Genomic DNA, 23,842 nt, shown 5'->3' with positions numbered 1-23,842 from the left:
CCTTTATCCTGCATCAACCACCAGCGGTGAAAGTGAAGTTTTCAAATAATTCTACTCCTCAGCCTTGGAGTCTTCCAGTTGAAGCCCTACTCATAATGGAGTAGAGAAAAGCCATCCCAGTTGTGCTCTGTCTGGATTTCAGAGGCACAGAATCTGTGAGCATAATAAAGTTATTTTATACATACAGAGTTTAGATTACGGCAAAAAGTTGCAAACGTGTTCCGTCATGGAATTATATATTGAAAACGTCCATCTGCGGCACACCAGACCAGCTCTATAAATTAGTTTTTTAACAAAACCGAATTTGTTCAGTGAGCGAGTTGAGTTACACTACCTGTCTCAGCTCAGACCTGCCGGGAGTCAGTTGTGGACTAGAGCAGAAGGAGCCCAGCCACAAGCTCAAGTTCTATCCCCTTTGCACTCGATAGGCAGATCCCTTGGGAGTATCAGGCCACCTGTTTACCAGTGCTTCCTAACCTATTTGTGTCACAAGTTTAGGACTGTGCTTCTTAGCCCTGGTCACTCTTTTTCACCATCTCGCTCTAACCCTCCCCCAGGTGTGCTAGCAATTGCCCAACACCTGTCAGTCACTTTTGCCTCCAATTTTACTGGGCGCCAGGTGCAGAGTAAAGAGGGAGAGGAAGAAGGCCGGCTCCCTTGCCTCAAAGTGGCAAGGGCCAGCTGAACTTAATTCACACTGCAAACCACCACGTTTCGACAGCCATCCCCATATTTTCACAGCTCAAATCTTCCTTTCCTTTTCGGTCGGCTTCCCTGATTTGCTCCATTTTTAATCGCTCCTCCCCGATCCTCCTTGCCCCTGGTCAGGGCAAACATTAAACGCTGTACAGCTTTAAAAAGGCATTTTTAGGTGACTTGTAAACGGCTGGTTCCACAGGCCCCGAACTGGCGAGATTCGCTACAGCTCCGAGTGCGCAGTAGACTTTGAGCAGGGAGCGCCTGCCTGGTCCATCCCTCCCCGGCCCCGCGTGGCAAGCACCGCAGGTTGAGGCGCCCCTAAACCGAGGAAGAGGGTTTGGAAGCCTGTGACTCCAAAGCCCTCTGCAACTTCCCGGCCCCACAGCCCCACCCACTAGCACGCGCCCTTCCCCACAGCCCGCAGGAGACACCTTTGTCCCCGCCCCTCCACAGGTCATCTCCCTCCACGCCCCTCTCTCTTGGCCCGGGCAGCCGGCAGGCAGGGAAGTGTCGTAAAGCCAGGCCCAGGAAACTTTACCCGGGGTAACAGCCGAGGCGCTTTACGGCGACGGCGGCTGAGTGAGAACCTTGGCGGCTGTGGAGGCTGCTGCGGCTGCGAAGGAGGCGGCGGCGGTGGCTGAGGAAGAGGAGTGGCGGCAGCGGCGGCGGGGACCCGTGCGGGGTGAGCCGCGAGGAGGGGACAGGGAGGGGCCGCGAGTGACAGGGCTGGCGGGTGGGCCCGGGCGGACGGGGACAGTGGCCGGCTGAGCAGCTGGGCGGCGCTGAAGAGCGGGGGGGTGGCGCGGAATTGGGGGGGCAGCTCCGTGAGGGACGGTTTGTGCCTTTGTTCCCCCCACCTCGGCCGCCCCCCATCCGGCGCACCCTGTTCTCCGCGCTCCTCGGCCGGGTTTCATGGCCTCCCCTCTCGGTCTGTGTCGCTTCTAGGATGGCGGAGGTACCGCCTGGGCCTAGCAGCCTCCTCCCACCACCAGCACCTCCGGCCCCGGCGGCGGTCGAGCCCCGCTGTCCCTTCCCGGCGGGGGCCGCCCTCGCCTGCTGCAGCGAGGACGAGGAGGACGACGAAGAGCACGAAGGCGGCGGCAGCAGGAGCCCGGCGGGCGGAGAGTCGGCGACGGTGGCGGCCAAGGGGCATCCGTGCCTCCGCTGCCCTCAGCCACCGCAGGAGCAGCAGCAGCTCAACGGATTGATTAGCCCCGAACTGCGGCACCTCCGGGCGGCCGCCTCCCTCAAGAGCAAGGTCCTGAGCATAGCAGAGGTGGCCGCGACCACGGCCACCCCTGACGGAGGCCCCAGAGCGACTGCAACAAAAGGAGCCGGGGTACACTCGGGCGAGAGGCCCCCTCACTCCCTCTCTAATAATGCAAGAACTGCGGTCCCCAGCCCGGCGGAGGCAGCGGCGGCGAGCGATCCCGCGGCGGCCCGCAATGGACTGGCCGAGGGCACCGAGCAGGAGGAGGAGGAGGAGGAAGACGAGCAGGTGCGGCTGCTGTCTTCGTCCCTGACCGCCGACTGCAGCTTAAGAAGCCCTTCGGGCAGGGAGGTTGAGCCTGGGGAGGATCGGACGATACGATATGTCCGATATGAATCCGAGCTACAAATGCCCGATATCATGAGACTGATCACCAAAGATCTGTCCGAACCCTACTCCATTTATACCTATAGATATTTTATCCACAACTGGCCACAGCTGTGCTTCTTGGTAAGTGGATAGAATAAAAAGAGGGTGAACCCAGCAGTGATCCAGACTGTGCGGGGCAGGGAGTGAGGGCCCAGAGTGTGGCAGTGGATATCTCCTGCTGCGTATTGTAGTACGTTATGTGATGTCAAGTGCTGTACACATTCCTAGTTATTTAATGAAATTGTTTTGAAGGTAAGACTTCGTGATTCGGGTTAACGTGATACTAGTGTAACTGCAGCAAGCCTGTATGGTGGCGTGTTTCACTGGGGTGGGGGTCTTGTGTCTTGTTTACATTAGATTATAATCGTGTTTAACCGTCTTTAATTACCTGCCCGCATCCTCAAACACTTTACAGTCATTTAATTTGAACATGGTTCTGTTCAGATACAGGCCTTATTAGTCTCTCAATTACAGCCATAATCAGGGAAGAGTGTATGCATAAACATGTTTTGGTGAACGTGAATGTCAGCAAACTTGGTGTGGTCATATTGGAGAATTAAATCTTACAAGCATTTTCAGTAATTATGGAGATGTTTCCCTTTACTTCAACTGGACAATTAACAGTTGTAGCCAGCCTGCTTTCTGGTACTCCATTCCAGAAAGCGCTACTAACACTTCTGGTGGCTGAAAGACTCCTGAAACTTGAACAAAATACCCTTTTGTGGAATGTAGAAAACTTAAGTGTGAAATTGTTACCGATATGATTTTTTTTTTAATTTAAGAAACTGGTTGTAGATGTGGCCAAACACTAGTAACACTGGCTTGTGTAGAGTATAATTGACAATAATATTACACGTAAGTGAAAGACTTTTGGACAGTTTTTAAAAATTAACATAGTATTGGCAGTACCAGTAATTTCTTCACAATAATATTGACCCATTTCAGTCTGTATGAACCCTTTAACTTAAATGTTGACTGCAAGTGTATGCTTTGTATCATGTGCTCACAAGCATATTGTTTCTGTTGAATTTTACTACAGAAAGATGACATCCTTTTAAGGAGTATTTTACAATACGTGAAGGGAAAAGCCACCATTACTTAATGTTTTAGCATTGGCTTAGTTTCACTTGGTAATTCCCTGCAAGGTATTTTGACAATACTTATCTTTTTGATTCTCTAGCTTGGTGATAATTTGAAAATGTAACCTGGGTATTGTAGATAATGGTAGTTCTATTTTCTGTCTTAACTTTGCTTAAACTTGAATTCAGTACATTTGTTAAAACTGTGGGTACTACTTTATATTCTTGAAAACTGCTCTTTCAGTATTCTAAGCATTGTATCAGAATAGTTCTAAGACATGTCTATGTCAATGAATATGAGAAAATGATTTATAGCACTATTATAAATGTCATATCAAATGCCACTGTAATTGCTAAAAATTGTAGATTTAGTTGTAAGTTAACCCACAGAAGTAGATGATTGAGTCACATTTCAAATTGAAATAGATGTTTTTCTGTCAATTCCAGGAAATAGTCGTGTATATGATATTTAGTCAACTTTTGAGTCCTGATATTTACCTAAGCCTCTCTCAACTTGTCTGCTATTTTAGACTCTGGTCAACAATATTAGTAAACTTTAGATTTGATTTCATGTAGAACCCTCCCAGTTCACCAGCTTATGTGTATGTTAGCCTTTAGTAGCTGAAGTTTGTTTAATATTCTGAATATCTAGAAATTGCGATATGCACAAGTGGTTGACCTATAGATTTACTGGTGCAAGTATGAATCCAGAGGTATTAAACAATAATAAAACAGTAGTTAAAAAACAACCAGGCCATTTAGAACTGAAGCCTTTATCTTGGCATACTTTTAAATTTAAGTTTCCCATAGGAAGGAACTATTTTTTAAAAAATACAAATGCGTAAATGTCTGTTTATTTTAAATATATCCTTTTAGAACTGAAAGGTATCCTAGAGATAATCTAGCCAACTTAGGTTTTGTTCTGTTTTGTTTTTTGATTGAAAAAAGTTAAGAACCAAAGTGACTTAAAATGTTTCAGTCTCCAGATACTTACTATGGAAGGGTAAAGCTAGAACCCAGTTCTCCTGGCCTCTCATTATGTTAACAAATAAGAACCTGAAAAATGACATACCCTTTATCCATTTAGTGAAGATTATTGTGTCACCAAGTTATCTTCACCAAGGGACAGTTGCCCTTACATCAATCTCAAGAGATTAGAAACCTCCAAAATGTTCCGTTTTCCGTGGATAACCTGTAATGGGTCAATGGAATATATGGGGTTGAACCTTACAAAATTGCCAATATTTGATTGACTAATAAAAATGATAGCTTATTATGATTCTTCCTAATTGTAAAAGATGGAAAAAAAAAAAAAAAGGACAAATGTGAGACACTTTCAGTTACTCTGTACTTAACCATTTTATCTTTACCTGTTTTCATAGTAACATTTTCAGTTGTTGGTATCTTTTTGAAGTTCTTAAACTTACTCTCAGCAGTGTAACATAGTACTTCTCTTTATTTGTTCTAAATTTAACTTTTTGGCTTCCTCCAGTTTTCTATTTGTAGTGTTCTAGAATTTGGGAATCTCTCACTTTATTTTTTTCATAGTTTTGTAGACTGACAACCCTTTGGCCTTGTAGTGTTAAGTCTTAATCTTGCCAGGGATTTTTCAGTTCCCATCCTTGAAAAAATACATTTAATAGCATGAATTCCAAATGTATACGCAGAGCATTTATTTGGAAAAATTGACAAGCAATTTAATGATTCCTGTAAATGTACCATATATTCATGAGTAGTTTATCAGGAAAAAAAAAAATATAGCATTGATCTTCTTCAGTACTAATATCGTAATGGTGTATGATATATTGGGCTTTTTAGATGATGTATACAGCTTGATTTTTGCTCCTACAGATTCTAAATTAGGAAGAAATCAGGTCTTAAGAATGAAACTAATACAGTATTTTGTTTGCTTATTCCATGCTCACAGGACAAAGATTTGTTTGAAATTCCTGTTCAGATTGAAAGTACTGTCCAGTTGTATTGTGTGTAATGGTTTTAATTTTTCCTCATTTTTGGATAGTTTTATATAAGGTGTAGCTATTCTGAGGTTTATATCATCGATCTAATACAGGTTTTCATTTCACATAAGCCTGGCTTACGAGGTCAGGCCAAAATTTTTTCTGGCCCTTTTAAATATACCATTTGGTCTGTGATAATTTCATGCATGTGTATGTATTTATACGTGTCTGTATATACATACATATATTTGAAGTGAGTTTCAAATCAGAAAAAGCTTTCAGAGTTGTTCAAGGCAATTTTTGTGCATACTTCAGGTCTTTGTTTAAAAAAATTTTTTAAAAGATTGATGTATTGTGAGGGAAAAAAATAGAAATAACAATTTCAGAGGTTTATTGACCCAAAATAGTTTTGGAATGTGTGATAAACCAGAAATGAATTAGCGTGGGTTGTTGAATTTCATATTCCTTCAAAAGGATTTTTCCGACCTAGTTTAGGTTTGCATGAAATGGATTAGAATTATCTTGCCTAAAAGATTTCTCCACAGTTAAAAAAAGGCCTTTTAATCAATTTACAGAATGACAGACTAAAAAAGTCACAAATTTAAAATATGTATTAATTATAAATTGGACGTTACTTACTAATTTTTTAACTAATTTCTGCTTTTGTTGAAATAGTTTCTTCTGGAACGTTAATTTATGGAAAACAGACTTCTTACTGACACATTATTTAAACAGTTGGAGATATTGCCCTGTTTATGTTTACCAGAAATACTGTGTTACTAGAACTTTTTTTTTCCCCCCCGCCCGAGACGGAGTCTCGCTCTGTCGCCCAGGCTGGAGTGCAGTGGCACAACCTCGACTCACTGCAAGCTCCGCCTCCCAGGTTCACGCCATTCTCCCGCCTCAGCCTCTCCGAGTAGCTGGGACTACAGGTGCCCGCCACCATGCCCGGCTAATTTTTTGTATTTTTTTTTTTTTAGTAGAGACGGAGTTTCACCGTGGTCTCCATCTCCTGACCTCGTGATCCGCCCGCCTCGGCCTCCCAAAGTGCTGGGATTACAAGCGTGAGCCACCGTGCCCGGCCACTAGAACTTTTTATCAGCATTGGAATTTTTGAAAAACATTTTCAATGGTAACACTAGAAATCTTAATGAAAATGGGGGATGATTAGACTTTAACATGTAGCTTTTAATACTCTAGAAAGCTGTACATTTTTATTAAAATAGAAATTTCTGTAAAATTAAAGCTTTTAACATAAAGCTTTGACTTTGGACTATAAATATTCTGAGAGCTTTATGACAGTTATCCACACTGTCAGGAGTATCCTGAAAATGAGACTATGCTACATTTACATATATTAACAAAAACCTCTTGGGTATGATCTAAGCAATACCTTATAAACTGCTTTTTCTAAAAATTTTTAATTTTTTTTTCCTGATCAAAATCTACCATTCAGGTGTAAATATGTATTATATCTGGCTTTCAGTAAAACTTTATTATTAAATTTATTTTTTTCTTTTATTGAGATGGGGTCTCACTCTGTCACCTAGGCTGGAGTGCAGTGGCACAATCTCAGCTCACTGTAGCCTCTGCCTCCCCGGCTCAAGCCATCCTCCTATCTCAGCTTTCCAAGTAGCTGGAACTACAGGTGCATGCCACCACACCCGGCTAATTTATGTATTTTTGGTGGAGACAGGGTTTTGCCATGTTGCCCAGGCTGATCTCAAACCCCTGAGCTCAAGCAATCTGCCTGCCCCTGCCTCTCAAGGTGCTGGGTTTACAGGCGTGAGCCACAGCACCTGGCCGTTATTACTAAATTTAACTGAATATATTTAACTTTAAATTCTGCTGATGGGCAAGTTTTACAATATTTTATGTCCTAATGAATAGACTTTTGCTTTATAATAATTTTTTTTTTTTTTTTTTTTTTTTTTTGCGTATTTCCCCTTCCAGAACCTTAGGCAGGTCTTTGTTGCAAATAATTGTGATTATAAGCACCTCATATGTAATCTTACAAAGTACTTGAATGTTTACCTTGTGGAATCTTGTTTTTTTTTCCCTAGACTTTAATAGTAAGCATAAAAAATTCATGTTCTAAAGAATATTGAGAAATTTTAACACTAGAACATTTAAAGGAGTTAGGAGATTTAGATTTCTGAAACTTCTGTGACTGCTGTCTTGCAAGAGTTCCCATTCCCCTGTCAAAAATGCTTACCAATGGTTGGTTATTGTTTTCTCTGGATAATTGTGCAGTACCTGATGGCAATGTATTCTTCATAACTGTTTGTTTATTTTTAAGGCCATGGTAGGGGAGGAGTGTGTAGGTGCCATCGTTTGCAAGTTGGATATGCACAAAAAGATGTTCCGCAGAGGTTATATAGCCATGTTAGCCGTGGATTCCAAATACAGGAGAAATGGCATTGGTAAGAAAAATACTATTTTATGGAAAGAATGCCTAAGCTATTCTCATTTTTGTTGTGTTTTGAAATAAAAGACTTAAATGTAAGTATGTAGAAATGAAAGAAACTATGGGAAGAAAATTAAGGTGGTTTTTAATTTTTAATTTCAAAATGGTATTTTTAAAAAGTTCTTAAAATGAGTTTTTTTCTTTATTAATGTTTTGTTTGACAGTTTTTCTTTTTAACAAGTAGCCGATCATCAGCTTTCACCTGCAGATTTTTTTTTAATCACATTCAAAATGCTTTGCATTATACTAAGTACCACAAGAAATACTGCAATTTACAATTACATTATGATGGTCCTTCATCCCAGCCTTCAAGCACTTGTCTGTATTTGGGTTAAGTGGACCTCAATCAAGCCAAAATTATGGACAAATTGTTACCATTACTTGGTGCTAGTCATCAACCATATATTGCAATTCAGGAAAGATCAGGAGGTGAGAATTGATTGTTTCTTATAATTCTCAAACTTAATTTTTTGTTGGGTCTACTTTTCCTGACATGTGTAGTTAATCTTACACTCATGCTTTATAATGATCATTAGAATCATGTGGGTGGTTTAAAAATACGTATTTGGGCCCCTCACCTTGAGACTCTTGTTTGTCTTGTCAGAGGTGGGGCTGAAGCTTCCCTAGGTGACTGTGATGTAAGCCTGATTAAGAACCACTCTTCTATGACTGGGTTAGATAACTTCTGTCATTTAAATAACGCCATAAAACTCAATAGGCCGCCGGGTGCCAGGTGCGGTCGCTCATGCCTATAATCCCAGCACTTTGGGAGGCCAAGGCAGGTGAGTCACTAGGTCAGGAGTTCAAGACCAGCCTGGGCAAATGGCGAAACCCTGTCTCTACTAAAAATACAAAAATTAGCTGGGTGTGATGGTGGGCACCTGTAATCTCAGCTACTCAGGAGGCTGAGGCAGGAGAATCGCTTGAACCCGGGAGGCGGAAGTTGCAGTGAGCATGCCATTGGACTCTAGCCTGGGTGACAGAGCAAGACTTCGTTTCAAAAAATCACTCTTCTAGTCTCTAGGACCTAGTGGCTCTTTGTTCACAATGGAGGATTGGGTAGACAAGCATTTGTCTAAGCATGTCAAATTTTGTGATGTGCTTTAGCTGAGTATTCATAAAAAAAGGTTAATACCTGTACCAGTATTTAATCATTAGCAGTTTTTTCGCTTTTATGTTTTTTAAAAACTATTAAGTGTTATTGTCCAACCTAAGACTCTCACACAGTCCTAGGTATCATGAGAAGTAACTGTAAATAGGTTTACTTAATATGTTAGGTTTAGCCAACTTTATTGCAGTGTTACAGCTTTCCACTAGGATTTTTAATGAATTGGGCTTGTTTTATGGACTAAGTTTGAGACTTTGATGCATTAAAAAGCACTGATTAGGACTCATGATAAATTATAGCCAATTGTTTGGCTAGTTTGGAGGGCAGAAACCAGTGGCTTTAGGGTTGCATCCTGGCCTTCAGACATACTTTGGGCCATAAAATGCATGCACACTTGTATGCATGGTTTGAAAATTAAGAGTTTTTAATTTTATTTTATTATTTTTGGGACAGAGTCTTGCTGTATCGCCCAGGCTGGAGTGCAGTGGCGTGATCCCGGCTCACTGCAACCTCTAGCACCCAGATTCAAGCAATTCTTGTGCGTCAGCCTCCCAAGCATCTGGGACTACAGGCACACACCACCACACCTGGCTAATTTATTTTATCTTATTTTATTTTATTTTTTGAGATAGAGTCTCACTCTATCGCCCAGGTTGGAGTGCAGTGGCGCGATCTCGACTCACTGCAACCTCCGCCTCCTGTGTTCAAGTGATTTTCCTGCCTCCGCCTCCCGAGTAGCTGGGATTACAGGCACCCGCCACCATGCCTGGCTAATTTTTTATTTTTTAGTAGAGATGGAGTTTCGTCATGTTGGCCAGGCTGGTCTTGAACTCCTGACCTCCGGTGATCCGCCCACCTTAGCCTCCCAAAGTGCTGGGATTATAGGCTGAGCCACTGCACATAGCCAGTTTTTTGTATTTTTAATAGAGATGGGGTTTTGCCATGACCTTGGCCTCCAAAATGCTGGGATTACAGGCGTGAGCCACCATGCCCGGCCAGTTTTTTGTATTTTTAATAGAGATGGGATTTCACCATGTTGGCCAGGCTGGTCTTGGACTCTTGGCCTCATGTGATCCGCCTGCCTTGGCTTCCCAAAGTGCTGGGATTACAGGCATGAACCACTGCGCCCAGCCTAAGAGTTTTTAAATAAAATTTGTCTGTCTGCTCTTAAAATCAGATTTGGCAAATTTTTTCCCTTTTAATATGCCAATTATATTTGACCCTAAACTAGGATACATTTTGCTAGACATTTACAGACACACCACTGACATCATTGGGAGTGCCAGACTTGCCAGACTTCATCGTGCTCACTGTAAAGTTTATAGGAACCTACTGTGGGTAACAGCAGTTCTGATGAGGTTGTCTTGTGCCTTGTGTCCAGGGGAGTTTGGAGGATCTTTGGTGAGATCAGCTCGGGTCATGCAGTAAGTTCTGGCCAACTCACGGGGAGTTCTTGGGTTGTTCTGGCCATACCATATCTTGTCTTTTTCTCTTTCCCTTTCCTACTACTTTCAAACACAATAGAACAAACTCCTGCTTGTGGCAAATAATTATGTCTGAGAAAAAGGAGTATATTGGGAGATAGGTGTTTCAAGAGGAAACATACTGTTATGTATAGGTTCTGTTGGCTTCTCTTAGCTTATAGCTAAAATTTTTCCCATTTAATTTGAGATAATCTGTGTATCTGGATTCAAGATAGAAACTAGCATTTGACATTGCTGTGCTTATGAATATTATAATTTGGGTTATCTTTAAGAAATACATTTTTCCTTCATTAATACTCAGATCTGTATTCTAGGTACTAACTTGGTTAAGAAAGCTATATATGCCATGGTTGAGGGAGACTGTGATGAGGTAAGTCTTTAAAAATGTTTAATACTTTTTATCTGGGCATTATTCTTACTGAGTATTTTTTATAAATATTTTATAATTTATTGCAGATTTCATTGCAGTGTTACAATACAAATGCAGCTTGTGGGGAAAATTATATTCCATTTAAAAACACATGAATTTTTGACCTAGAACAAATTTTAAAATGGAGCTAAAATTTCTTCAAAATGTGTGGGTGGAATCTTAGACATTTTCAGTACACAATTTTGGTATTCAGAGGCTTTATCAGTTATTTAAGATAGCTCTTATTACAGACTCTGTTATAATTTGCTTACATACTGGCCTTAGTTTCTAACAATGGGAAACTATCAGTCTATATGGAGGACATTTCACACTTGAAAATAATCTTTTCAGAATTAAATAATGACAGTGTTGGCTAGGGGGAAGACAACCACTTTTTAAGAGTACAGCTATCTGCACATTAACATAAGAGCATTTTCTCTCTTCAGCTTGTTTGTAAGGTCTGATGGCAGATATTTCTTTGTATCCTGCTGCACTGTGTTTCTACATATAGTAGGTGCTTGATAAATATTGGGAATGTTAACATTTACTGTTGCACAGAGTGGAAGGGAACAAGTATAAACTAGAGAAGTATAGATGTCTTTAATATAGCAGTGGTGACTAAGGAGGAGCAAAGTTGTGCTAGTACTTTTATGAGTAATAGAAGTAGCAATTGTCTTTATTATTAGAGGTCAGATGTGCCTTAGAGAATTCTCAAAATACGTGAAATTGGGTAACTTTTTTCAAAAGGTTGACCTTAATAAATAATTTGTTTTAGTGACTTAAAAGAAATGGAGTGTTTTGGTACAAAATTTATACACAGTCAGCATATATGATATATTATGCGTTTTTGTTAACAAAGCCCCTTCTACCATTCTCATGCTTTTCAACTCTTTATCCATCTTTCCATTGATAGCTACTGTTTTTCGTTGTTTGTTTTTGTGGGTTTTGTTTTTTTGTTTTTTTTTGTTTTTGTAGAGATGGGAGTCTTGCTATGTTGTCCAGCTGGAGACCACTCCAGCTTCTGGCCTCAGGTGATCCTTCCACCTCAGCCTCTGAAAGTGTTGTGATTACAGGCATGAGCCGTTGCTCCTGGCCTTTTGCTACTGTTAACTGTTTGAAATGCTTTCTCTCATTTTTTAAACACACCTATGTGCAAATATATGGTTTTTAAAAATACAAATGAAGTAATTCTTACTCAATAATTATTAGCAATAATAATTGCTTTTTTCTTTTAACAATATCTCATGAATGCATTTCCATGTTAGAATACAGAGATTTACTGCTGAGCATTCTCAGGCTTCTTGTTCACATTATGCTCTATTCTGACAGATCCACTCTAAGTAGTGATTATATGAGAAGGCCTACAGACATACTGGGTGGCACAGTGAAGTCATCCTGGGATTTAAAAATATCTAATTTTACTCCAAAGAAATAATTCACAGGTGTTGAAGGATCTCAACATTGTTCACAGCTTTTAATATTAAAATGCAAAAGGTGCAGTAGCCAAAGCTTTACATGACTGGTAAATGAAATTTTGAGGAGAGAATTGGATCAGATATGTTCACGAGTATAGGTCTGTGTTTGGACCATAGCCACACTGCTTGTCAGCTCATCGAGAAAAGTCAGGTTTCACAAAAGTTGCTTAACAGCTTGGAGAAATCTTTGGGGTAATAGATCATGTTTTGATCTTCCGCAGATCCAGTGAACAGGGGTGTTAAGAGCAGAGAGTATTATGTTTCCTATGATTAAACCTTTTCTGAGTTATCCTACTTGCTATCCTAAGTTACTACTTGTGAGGCAGGCTATGTGCTTTTGTTTAACTGTTTTGTTTAACTGTTCAAAGGTTTGGATAGTGTTGGCTTTTCATTGAAAGATGTCAGGAATGATATGAAGATTTTTGTTGTTTTGGTCTCAAGGTTAAATTCTAAATTAATGATATATTTTATGGTAGAAAAACTTCATTTCCAGCCTAAAAAGCTAATGCTGATTCATTCATTTTTTCTTTTGAAACAATGAATATTACTTAATCTTTAGGCTGACATCAGGGATAGCTTTGTGAACTTTTTCCTTTTGTATGATTTTAAGTGGATGGTTTTTGCAGTTTGTGAATGCCTCTGTCTCTGAATTAGATGACTTTTTCTTGGTATAAAAATTTTGCTTATCTGGGTCCAGCATTATTCAGATCGAATAATTTGCCATATGAACTCTTGTTTACTCTTTATAAGATCTGGTAGGTATTTGGTTGTCCTTTGCTTGTTAAAATACTTTAAAGACTCAATTCAAATACCAACAACTCCTTTAAGTTTTTCTTGATCCTTCTGGACAGAATCCATTGCACTTTTCTGTTATTTTTGCTACTCTTTTTGTAATATTTATTGCACTTAATTTCACTTGTTCAGTGCCTTAGCACAATGTAGGACAGAGATGCCTTCTCTTGTTTGTTGCTGTATTCTTAGTGTATAGTGTGACATTTGTGATAGAGTACCTGCTTCATAAATATTTTTTGAATGATCAGTTCTGCGCTTCCAGCATGATGTTTGTACCCCTCTCTCGTTTAATCACTTTTTAATTTTGACTTGTATTGTTGTTAACTTGTCTTTCTCTCTGAATTTTCTGTAAGCTTTCTAAAAACACCAATTGTCTTATTTTTGTTCATAGTAGGATTTTTTTTTAAAGACATCTTCAGGGTTAACCAAGTTGTTAAAATGCCTTTGAAATGATAAATCTCCAAAAATACAGTGATTAATGAAAAGGCAAATAAACATGTGCTTTCACTTTCATTAATTTAGACAAACCTTCCTTTTAAAGGGTTTAGAAATTTTGGCAAATTATCTGAAAATCTGTGAAAGACATTTGAGAAGAGTTTTAAATTAGATTTTCTACTACTTAGGTTATTCTGCTATTTTTAAAATTCTTACAAAGATAGAGATTTTAAAATCTGTGAACATTTTAATAGAGGTACATTTGGCCAGGCACTGTGGCTCATGCCTGTAATCCCAGCACTTTGGGAGTCCAAGGCTGGCAGATCACTTGAGGTCAGGAGTTTGAGATCAGCCTGGCTGACATGGTGAAACCCCGTCTCTACTAAAAATACAAAAATTAGCTGGGCATGGTGGCACATGCCTATAGTCCCAGCTACTCGGGAGGCTGAGGCAGGAGAATCGCTTGAACCCGAGAGGCGGAGGCTGCAGTGAGCCAAGATTGTACGGCTGTTCTCCAGCCTGGGAGACAGAGTGAGATTCTCATAAAGAAAGAGATACATTTGGAAATGTCCGTGAAACCTTACTGTGCTCCACGGCCAAAAAAAAAAAAAGATACATTTGGAAGTCTCTGTGAAACCTTACTGTGCACGTCAGACAATTTTTACTTTCTATTCTGTTTACAGAATTTGTGACCTTGAGCCATGTTTATATTGTTCTTTGTTGTCACTAGTCATTTTAAGCTCAGAGTATTCAGCCAGAGTTATTAGTAATCACAGAATTGAAAGGTAGATAGTTTTTCTCCAAATAATGCTGCACTGTTCCTAGTCTAATTGATGTTTTCATTTTGTCTTACTGTAAGTTTCCCAACTTTTCATATCAGAATTAGACATATGTTAAAACAGTATAGCTAAAAATTTTTTTTCATTATCTATGTATTTGGAGCTGACTAAAAAATTATAGTATCAAAAAAGAAACAAGTGGATTTGTTACTTCATGAGTAAGAAATACTGATGTGGCTTAAATTTGTTTACACCCCCTACATGCTCTGGCTGCCAGATGTGTAGTGGCTAGGACAAGTATCTCAAGTTCATATTTCACAATAGAAGAAAGAATAATATAAATACATATAGAATGAATGAGTTTTCTATGATGTAGATTTTAAAATAGGATCTGTGTACCTAAAATCAACCTACTTGGTGGCCATTTACATTTATGTACTTTTTTTCCTGAAGTAAATTAGAATATGAGCAGGTGATTGATCAGTATCAGTATGATGAATAGTGCCTCAATTTTTAAGCCATTGATATCCTTAAAATCTTAATTTCTGAAAACTTCAAGATTTTGTTTTGTTTTGTTTTTTTGTTCATTTGTTTTTAGAGTTTTAGGCTGGGCACGGTGTCTCACGCCTGTAATCCCGGCACTTTGGGAGGCCAAGGTGGGTGGATCACGAGGTCAGGAGTTCGAGCCCAGCTTGGCCAATTTGGTGAAACCCCGTCTCTATTAAAAATATATAGAAATTAGCCAGGTGTGGTGGTGCGTGCCTGTGATCGCAGCTACTGGGGAGGCTGAGGCAGGAGAATCACTTGAACCCAGGAGGCGGAGGTTGCAGTGAGCCGAGATCGCGCCATTGCACTCCAGCCTGGGGGACAGAGCAAGACTTCGTCACACACACACACACACACACACGCACACACACACACGCACACACATAGAGTTTTTGGGTCGATTACTGTGAATATGAATAGCCAGAGATAACTGATCAGAATACATTGGAATTAGGATTTCTTATTGGAATTTAAATTTATAGTATCTTAAAATATTTTTAGTTGAAAGTCATGTCATCTAATTTTTGCTTATTTACATTAAAGACATTTTTTCCATTGAAAAACCGTAATGAACATTACAGAAACCTTGGGAAACAGAAGAAGAAAGTTCACTACCTACCTTTCTAGCATGTTGTATTAGTCCGTTTTCACATTGCTGATAAAGACATACCTGAGGGGAAGCCTCTAAATCATGGCAGAAGGCAAGGAGGAGCAAGTCACATCTTACGTGGATGGTGGCAGGCAAAGAGAAAAGAGCTTGTGCAGGAGAATTCCTCTTTTTAAAACCATTGGATCTCGCAAGATTTAATTCACTCATGAGAACAGCACGGGAATAACTTGCCCCATGATTCAGTTACCTCCCACCGAGTCCCTCCCACAGCACATGGGAATTCAGGATGAGATTTGGGTGGAGACACAGCCAAACAGTATCACACATCCAGTTTGGTGTTTTCTTTCCATTCTTTTATTGTTGCCTACATTTATTTTTGCTAGACAGTTTCTTCTGTAAATAGTATGCTTTGTAACTTGTGGCAGACTGTTTACAATCTGCTATTCAAACCCATGACTTTCCCTACAACCTGATTTGCTTGACCTACTTAATGCTACTTATTTCTAGCAATATAAAGATAATGCAAAAGACATTTTGGTAAATTTTAGATAATATAGTAGCTGACTCTATTTTGTACAATTAAAAGAATAAAATAGATCACATTAGCACTAATGACTAAATTAGATTATTAGGAGCCAAGGAGATCTAAGTTACTTTTTGAAATAACTTATACTTTTCTAAGTTAGAAAAGTCCAGCTTAGAAAAGGTACAGTCATTCTTTTTCCCCCATTATAAAAGATTACTTTTTATCTTTTTAATTAGACTATATTTATTATGTTTATTATGTATTTACTAATTATATATATGTATATATATAAAACATCTTTAGTTTCACTGGAAACATTTTGCTATGTGATAGAGGCTGCAAGGTAAAGAACAGAATACAATGGGGTTAGTTAAGCTGCAAGGATTTTGGGTGAATAGTTTGGCCTAATATCTGAGTATGAGAAGACTGGTTTCCATATTTATCTTCTGTCACTTGGCAGTTGTGTGATTGATTGTAGGCAGGCCATTTAACTTTTTCTGGTCTTTCTCTTTGTCTATGCAACATGATGTTAATTTTGATCTTAAAGAGATGTTGTGAAGGGCAGTACTGTTTGTTCATTCAGCAGATAGCAGTGGAAGGGCTTCTAGGTGCCAGACAGTATGGTAGTGTTAAAGTTCTAGCAGTGAACAAGCCTGCCCTCCAGGAGCTTCCAGCCTACAGTATTAAACTGTCTTAAACAGTAATATTTTGTAATGGTTTGGCTTATCCTGATAATGTCTGTTACTATTGCTAAGAGGATTGGTGGAATTTCACTGTAATTTTTTTTCTCTGTTAAGTAGAATTCAACTCTGTCAAGTTTCTTTAGGACCAAAATAACCTCATTTTATGGTGAATTTCTAATATAAATCCAGATATTCTTTTAATGTGTTTATAAGAATTTAAAAATTAAAAATTAGTTACTTTATCCTGGCATTTTTCTGTTGTGTCAAATAATTTTCTGAAGAAAGAATCTCTTTGTTTAGAAAATATGAGTATGCCAGGAGAATCTTTACATTTTGACTAGGTTAGACCTTGGTGTAATTTTTTTTCTATGTAATTGAGCTTCATTTCATTAATATATTAGGATGCAAACAAACTTGAACTCAGTTCTTAACCACACTTTAAGTGTGTATTTGTGTAGTGGTGGTAGCCTCAGATGTGTTTGGAATATTTTAGATTGCTAAATATTAATGACAGTGGACTTAAAATCCCTTTCATCTTGTCTTAAGTAGGTTAGATTTCCCAGTCACTGCTTTGCTTTACTTTGGGAAATAATGGGGAGGTACAGTAGAGTAGTTACTATTAAGCTTTAGTTCATAATTGGACTCTGTTCTGTCCTTGCTCTATTGGTGGCCTTGAGTTTTATTCATCTGTAAAATGGATAACCACATCAATTTCATAGGGTTATTGTGAAAATAAGGCTAATAATACATGTAGAATGCTTTACATTGCACATAGTGCAGCTCCAATAAATATTAGCTGTCGTATTTTAAAATTGTCACTTTTTATTTATGTGAAATCAATTCCAAGTTTTGAGTTGTTATGACTTTAGTGTTTCTCATATTAAATTGCTTTGATTTAACATGTTAGCTATAATTAGGTGCTGGACCTAATAACAATTGCAGGAATTATCCAAGAGAATTGTTAAAAACTAAAAATTTTGTTGACCAGACTGTGGTGTTACAGACCCTAGTATGACATACGTTACTAGAAATTTAATTGTGTGTGTGTGTATGAGTGAGTATTTTAATTTGCTTTTTGAGACAGAGTCTCGCTCTGTCGCTCAGGCTAGAGTGCAGTGGTGCACTCACAGCTCACTGCAGCCTCAATCCCCTGGGCTCAAGTGATCCTCCCACCTCTGCCCCTCCAAGTAGCTGAGACTATAGGCACACACCACCACACCTGGCTAATTTTTAAGGTTTTTTAGACGTGGGCTTTCACCACGTTGCCTAGCCTGCTCTCAAACTCCTGGGCTCGGGTGATCTGCCTTGACCTCCCAAAGTGCTGGGATTATAGACATGAGCCACCAAACCCAGCCAAATTGTGTTTTTTTAAGTGCAGACAGAAATTGACGTTTACTTATCTTAAACCAATTTGTTTGCTGTGCAACTTTTATTTTAGGTTTTCTTAGGAGCATATTTTCTTAATCCTGAACTGTTAATTACTTCATTTTAGATCTTTTAAAGGTTTAGATTTAGCATTGGTCCCTGCTGTTGTTGGGCTTATCAGCTAGGAGAGATGACATACCACTCATCAAATGTTGAATAAGAATGTGTCATAGGAACAGTGCAGAATGTTGCTGGGTGATATAAAAGGAAAGGGGCACTGTACCCAATCTGGAAGTGACAAGGTAGGGCCAAAAGAGAGGAGGATAGGAATAGCATTCTTCCAGACAGAAAACAGTTTATTTGAATGGTCTAAGGTGGGAGAAAGATCATGGTGGGTTTCAGAAACTGAAAATTCAGTGTTGAGCATGGAAAGCAAGAAGAGAGAGACCTAAAGCAAAGCTGAGGCCAATATATTGATGGACTTTTTATGTCTCTTGATACTATTTTTAGATTGTGGACTTTCTCTTGAGGACAAGAGGGAATCAGTAAACGGTTTTAAGTAGAGAATTAACAAGAGCATCACCCTAACTCTATAGAGAATGGGAGACCTCTTGAGTTAGGAGGCTCTTGTAATTATAGTGAGAGTTGGTGGCAGCTTGGACTGTGGTATATCGAGCATAGAAAGAAGAGGACCATTTAGAGATTTAAGAGGGAGAATTGACAATAATCAGTGCTTGGATGCATATAGGTGGTTGTAGAGGAATGAGGTTCAAAGATGACTCCTGGGTTTCAGGTTTGAGGCATTGGTGTGGTGGGGGGTGATACTGTTTACTGAGATATGGAATTGAGGAGGAAGAGCAGATTATGAGTTCAATTTTGGATATAAGTTGAGGTACTGTCTTTTCTCTATTATTTGCATCAGTTGTTTGCATTCTTGTCAGACTTTTTGATAGCTTGAGAAAGAACAGGAAGAGACTTGGGCCTTTGTTTAATTATACTTTGCCATTTCCCCCCCACCCACTCCAAACACTTGAAGATTATGACACCCAACAGTAACTGTGGCTCACTGTGTTGATAGTTCTCAATGAAATAAGTTGAGAATCAATTGAAAAGGCAAATAGAGCTATGTGTGTAAAAGTTGGGAAGATGGGGTAGAGGGTGTTAGAGGGAGGTAAAAATAAAATCGCAGTTTTCAAAAATACCAGTTATTCATTTTCAGGGCCACTGGCTCAGTAACATTTCAAAAGACTTAAATGAAAGTTAATACTATATGTTCCTCTGTTAAGCTTTGCTATCTAGACCAGTGGTTCTCAAAATGTGGTCCCTTGACCAGCAGCAACATCATCATCTAGCAATTTAAAAATATTAAAAATGCAGATTCTTGTGTCCTACTGCAAACGTACTCATAAACTGTGAGGGTGGGGCTCAGCAATCTATTTTAACAGGCCCTTCAGGTGATTATGACACACTGTAACATTTTGAATACCCCTTGTCTGGAATCAGCAAACTTTCTTGGTAAAAGGCCCACTAGTAATTATTTTAGGCTTTGTGGACCATAGGTCTTTGTGGCAACTGCTCAGCTCTGCCCTTGTATTGAGAAAGCCGCCACAGACATCATGTAAACAAATAAACATGGCTGTTTGACTAAAACTTTATTTACAAAACAGACAGCAGGCACATTTGGCCCAAAGTCTGTAGTTTGCAGACTCTGGTCTGGACTCCAGACAAATATGGTAGTTATTGCCAGAATAAATGACATATTAATGAAAATACGGAAGTTGGAAGTCAATCTGAATAGCTGCTTATAATAATATAGCTTATTATTTTAAGGAAATAAACCAGCACTTTTGATTGTTGATTTTATTTTCATCTTTAGTCATTTTACCTTTCCCCAGAGGGAAATAATTAATCTTTGTTTTAGTATAAAACATACTCTCATTGCTAAACATTTCAAACATCACACAAATCAGTAGAACAGAAGATAAATCTGCAGTGGTCCTCCAAGCCCTTGACCCAAATATAATATTACAATTTTGATGACTGTTTTTGAGTTCTTTCTGTATATTATTTATTGTTTTCACTGTCAATTTTTAAAATAATGTATGATTTTTAAAAAATTGTTTACTTGGCAAATTATTTTTTAAATTACGTAATTATAACTTAGTTTTTTTTCTCATTTCTTTGAAGGTTGTTTTGGAAACCGAAATAACAAATAAGTCCGCTTTGAAACTTTATGAAAATCTTGGTTTTGTTCGAGATAAGAGGCTGTTCAGATACTATTTAAATGGAGTTGATGCACTGCGACTTAAACTGTGGCTGCGTTGAGAAACTGACATCAAGGAACAACTTTCATCCACACAGAATCGACCTTTGCATGCAATGCAATTTGTACAGAATTGCTTTGCAGGTGGATTTAGTAATTTCCATGCAGCTCTTACCTGTCAGTGTCTCATTGAGTGTCGCACAATATTTGTTGCACTTTGGCATGGCGCATTTGTTCTGAATTAAAAGATTGTTTTAAACTTCAGGAGTTCTTTTGGTACCAACAAGATGTGCCAGTTGATAGCCAAGATTTATGTGTTCATTTGCAAAGTCTGCTGACAATGTTATTTACACAGTGATCATTTTATCACAGAACCAGTAAGTGGAACATAATTTTTGTTCCTTAAAAAAGCCAATGTGGATTGTAAAAGTCTCTAAGTATACTAACATTTTACACGAAACCTGCCCTAGCTTTCTGAAGGGGGTGAGGGAGACGCTTCAGTTTTAGGTTTTATTTTTTCAATATTAAATTTTCCATTCTTGAATATTGGTACCTCAGTGATTAGTGAATGAAAAAAATGTAGGGTGGGGTATGTCTTACAATGAGTAAAGGTAACAATTAAATTTTGTCTGCCAGTGCCTGTGTAGATAAGTATATTTGTCTTCATCTCTAGTTTTTGAATGCATGCTATCTTTTCCTTTTCTTTAAGGCCTTTGCAAGCAAACTTTTGTTTTTATTTAAATTCTAAATTTGATAAATTATTTCAGATTTTTATAATTTGGATACTTTTTTCAGGTGAATGAAAGAATGCTTTACTTTAGAAGTCCCTTTTTCCTTATAGTAACAAGTTGAATCTACTTGGAAAATTGAGAAATGGCTCAAAAGAGATAAGAAAAGTTGATGGAGCCGGGAATTGCTGGGTTTTAGATGCACTTTTTCTTTTGAGAGTAAGGGAAGTTTTGGAAAAGAATAGAAAATTAGTGTAAATTGATATGATTTTATTTAATCAAAATTACTGCTACGCTGCGAAGAACAGCTTTTACAAAGTAGCTGAATTTGTTTTTCCCACTTGATTTGGATTCACATTGCTTTCATTTCTTAAAATGCTTCACTTTAGGTTCTTGGTCTTGGAAATAAATTTCAAGGTGCATTGTATCCATTTTAAGCTGCTTTATTTTATTTTCACTTGTATGAGCAAATTCTTGGGGGAGCTTTGCTTTTCTTCTGCCAGAAAAACAAAAGGGGGAAATGAAAATCTTTTTTGGAATGAGTTCTGTGGGTTTTCTTAACAGCCACCATGTTTATTAGTTACATTGTGTTTTGGCCAATCAGTGCAATGTAACAAATTTTAAAGTTAATTGCTTTCAATTGAGTCAGTAAACCTGTGATAGATAATTTAACTGGAAAACCTAGGTACCCATAAGAAAAAAGATTCATTTTCTGTGAAAACTGTAGGAATCTGTTGTTGTTTTCATTTGAATATGCTCTACTTCTGCTCTAGTATTTGGTTTGGAATATATTTTGTGGCTCTAATTACTGTATTTTTAAAAACCCTACCTCCATTAACAGTTGGTAAAGGCCCCTTTTCAGGAAAGTTTGTTGCTTTTTTTTTTTTTTTTTTTTAAAGGAAAGCTGCTCTTTGCTCAGTATAGTGTTTTGAAAGTGAACATAGTAACAAATACTTTAAAAATAAAGATACACAATTTATATTTGAAAATAAAAACTTTCTGCTGGTGGGATTATTTATAGTTCTTTATTTTTAAAGAAAGTGTTTTCCATTTTATATTGCTCTTGAAAGTGTAATGGGCAGAATACAATACTAGTTATAATAAAAATATGGTAACCACACAGTACTCAGCCTTTCAGTATGTTTTTGGTCAAACTTCATTTAGGCACTAGCATTTAGAAGAATACCAACCACAGTGATGCTTTTGTTATTTAATATGAAGGAAATTGAACTAAAACATATTTATGTCATCAAATTTTATTTCACTTCTTTATATTTGACTTGCTGGTTGATACATAATGGTTGATGAGCATATATTTGCTTGAATCACTAATGGAGATGGTTGTAAACTAGATAGATGGTAGGTCATTGGTTCAACCATTTTAGTGTTTTTGCCAGATTGTCAATTAAACCATCATACTGATCTTTTCCTCCAAAATTGCTGAATTGACTGAACTGGTTGGGTGTTTGTAAACATGACGTTAACTGTGTGACTAAAAAGTCAGATGGTTGCCATATTGTTTGGTGTATGTTGAATGTCAGTGTATGCCTTATGTCTTTAATTGGGTATGCAAAAAAATTTTTACTTAACTAGATTAAAATTTTAACCTCTAGCATGAAAACCTAGCACCAACACTGAAAGACTCCATTCAGGTTGAAGTAGCCTCAAACAGTAATTTACTTTTTGATAATAGGCTGCTGTTTTTCTTAAATAAGCTTAAAACAATTCTATCTGAAATTGGTAGCATGGGTTCACTTGGCTAAAACTGAGCAAAATAGGTGCAACTTTCTTTTAATGGGGTGCTGCCTCTTTAGGACTGACTGTACTACCCACTGACACTGGTTTGGCAGTTGGTACTGCTGAACATTTTTATACATGCTACCATGAAGCTATATATGTTAGTATTGAAGAAGCTAACGGGTATGCTATCATTTTTGATGTGTGGGCTGATTGTAATTTCCTGTATTTCCTGTACATTGGGATGAAACTACTTTAGCAAAGTCCACAGATCAGAAACCAGACAGTAGTTTTTGAAGTTGAAACCAGCAAAATAAGAAAAAATAAAAAATCGATTTTAATATTTTCTGCCTTTTTCCCAAATTACCGTTCCCACTTGCTTGACAAATCTATGTAAAGCAGTTTGTTTTTCATGTTTTAACTTTACCTTGCCCTGTGTTATGGTACTGGCTGACATGTCTAAGACTCGATGTGTATATTTATTATGGTGTCTAAAAATCATGAAGTTCATCACTTTTCAGGAGTATAGATAAAATCAAATTGGTAGTGCATCAGAGTTACTTTTCAGTGCACCATGACATCACTAAAATGAGTGCTGTAATGTTACAGGGCTTTCAGGTTTGTAAAAACATAACCATAAATTATATTGACGTCAGATATGAGTTGAGTATCTATAAAATATCACGTGTATCTCAAAATATTGGACTGCTGTTTGACTGGATATTGCTGCATAATTTTCTTCTATTGTCCCATATCCTTTTGGAGAGAGATTTAATGGGATTTGAAATGTGCAAGCTGTCTAAATAAGATGCAGTCAAATAAAGTATGGTTAAGTTGTGTTTGCATTTTTCTTTTAGATACAGCTGTGTGCATTTTATGATTGGGTTGTTTTGCTTTTACCTACTAAGTAAAACAGCAACAAACAATATATTGTTTCCTACTTCCTGCCTTTCATCTAAGAGTTACGGGGAAGAAGTATTACATAATTGTCATCACTGTTGTGTGTTCTGACAAAGTAAATTTGAAAATAACATGAACTTGATTTTCCTAACAGTATTCA

The 23,842-nt window shown here is 38.2% G+C and overlaps 1 protein-coding gene across 2 annotated transcripts; it reads left to right on the top strand.

Moving 5' to 3' along the window:
- NAA30 (N-alpha-acetyltransferase 30, NatC catalytic subunit) lies at positions 1-23,619 on the top strand. 2 transcript variants are annotated; one of them, XM_055289261.2, is made up of 6 exons: positions 12-155; positions 1,153-1,381; positions 1,645-2,419; positions 7,675-7,798; positions 10,749-10,804; positions 20,242-23,619. In XM_055289261.2, the coding sequence occupies exons 3-6, from the start codon at positions 1,646-1,648 to the stop codon at positions 20,377-20,379; spliced, it is 1,092 nt and encodes a 363-aa protein (XP_055145236.1). In that variant the 5' UTR covers positions 12-155; positions 1,153-1,381; position 1,645; the 3' UTR covers positions 20,380-23,619. The 2 variants fall into 2 exon arrangements, with proteins under 2 accessions (XP_055145237.1, XP_055145236.1); XM_055289262.2 differs by lacking the exons at positions 10,749-10,804; positions 20,242-23,619 and adding an exon at positions 8,148-8,271 and having other exon boundaries at positions 1-155.
- Positions 23,620-23,842: the final 223 nt, after the last annotated feature.

Source organism: Symphalangus syndactylus, chromosome 8 (assembly GCF_028878055.3).
Source record: "Symphalangus syndactylus isolate Jambi chromosome 8, NHGRI_mSymSyn1-v2.1_pri, whole genome shotgun sequence".
NCBI lineage: Eukaryota > Metazoa > Chordata > Mammalia > Primates > Hylobatidae > Symphalangus > Symphalangus syndactylus.
The sequence above is the reverse complement of the archived record's forward strand: the minus strand, read 5'-3'. Positions and strand labels throughout refer to the sequence as shown.

Excerpts from the sequence above, each read along its gene's own strand:
- NAA30 (XM_055289261.2), top strand. The coding sequence starts at position 1,646 with ATGGCGGAGGTACCGCCTGGGCCTAGCAGCCTCCTCCCACCACCAGCA. Across the intron at positions 7,799-10,748 it reads ATACAGGAGAAATGGCATTG|GTACTAACTTGGTTAAGAAA; the intron begins GTAAGAAAAATA and ends TCTGTATTCTAG. Across the intron at positions 10,805-20,241 it reads TTGAGGGAGACTGTGATGAG|GTTGTTTTGGAAACCGAAAT; the intron begins GTAAGTCTTTAA and ends ATTTCTTTGAAG.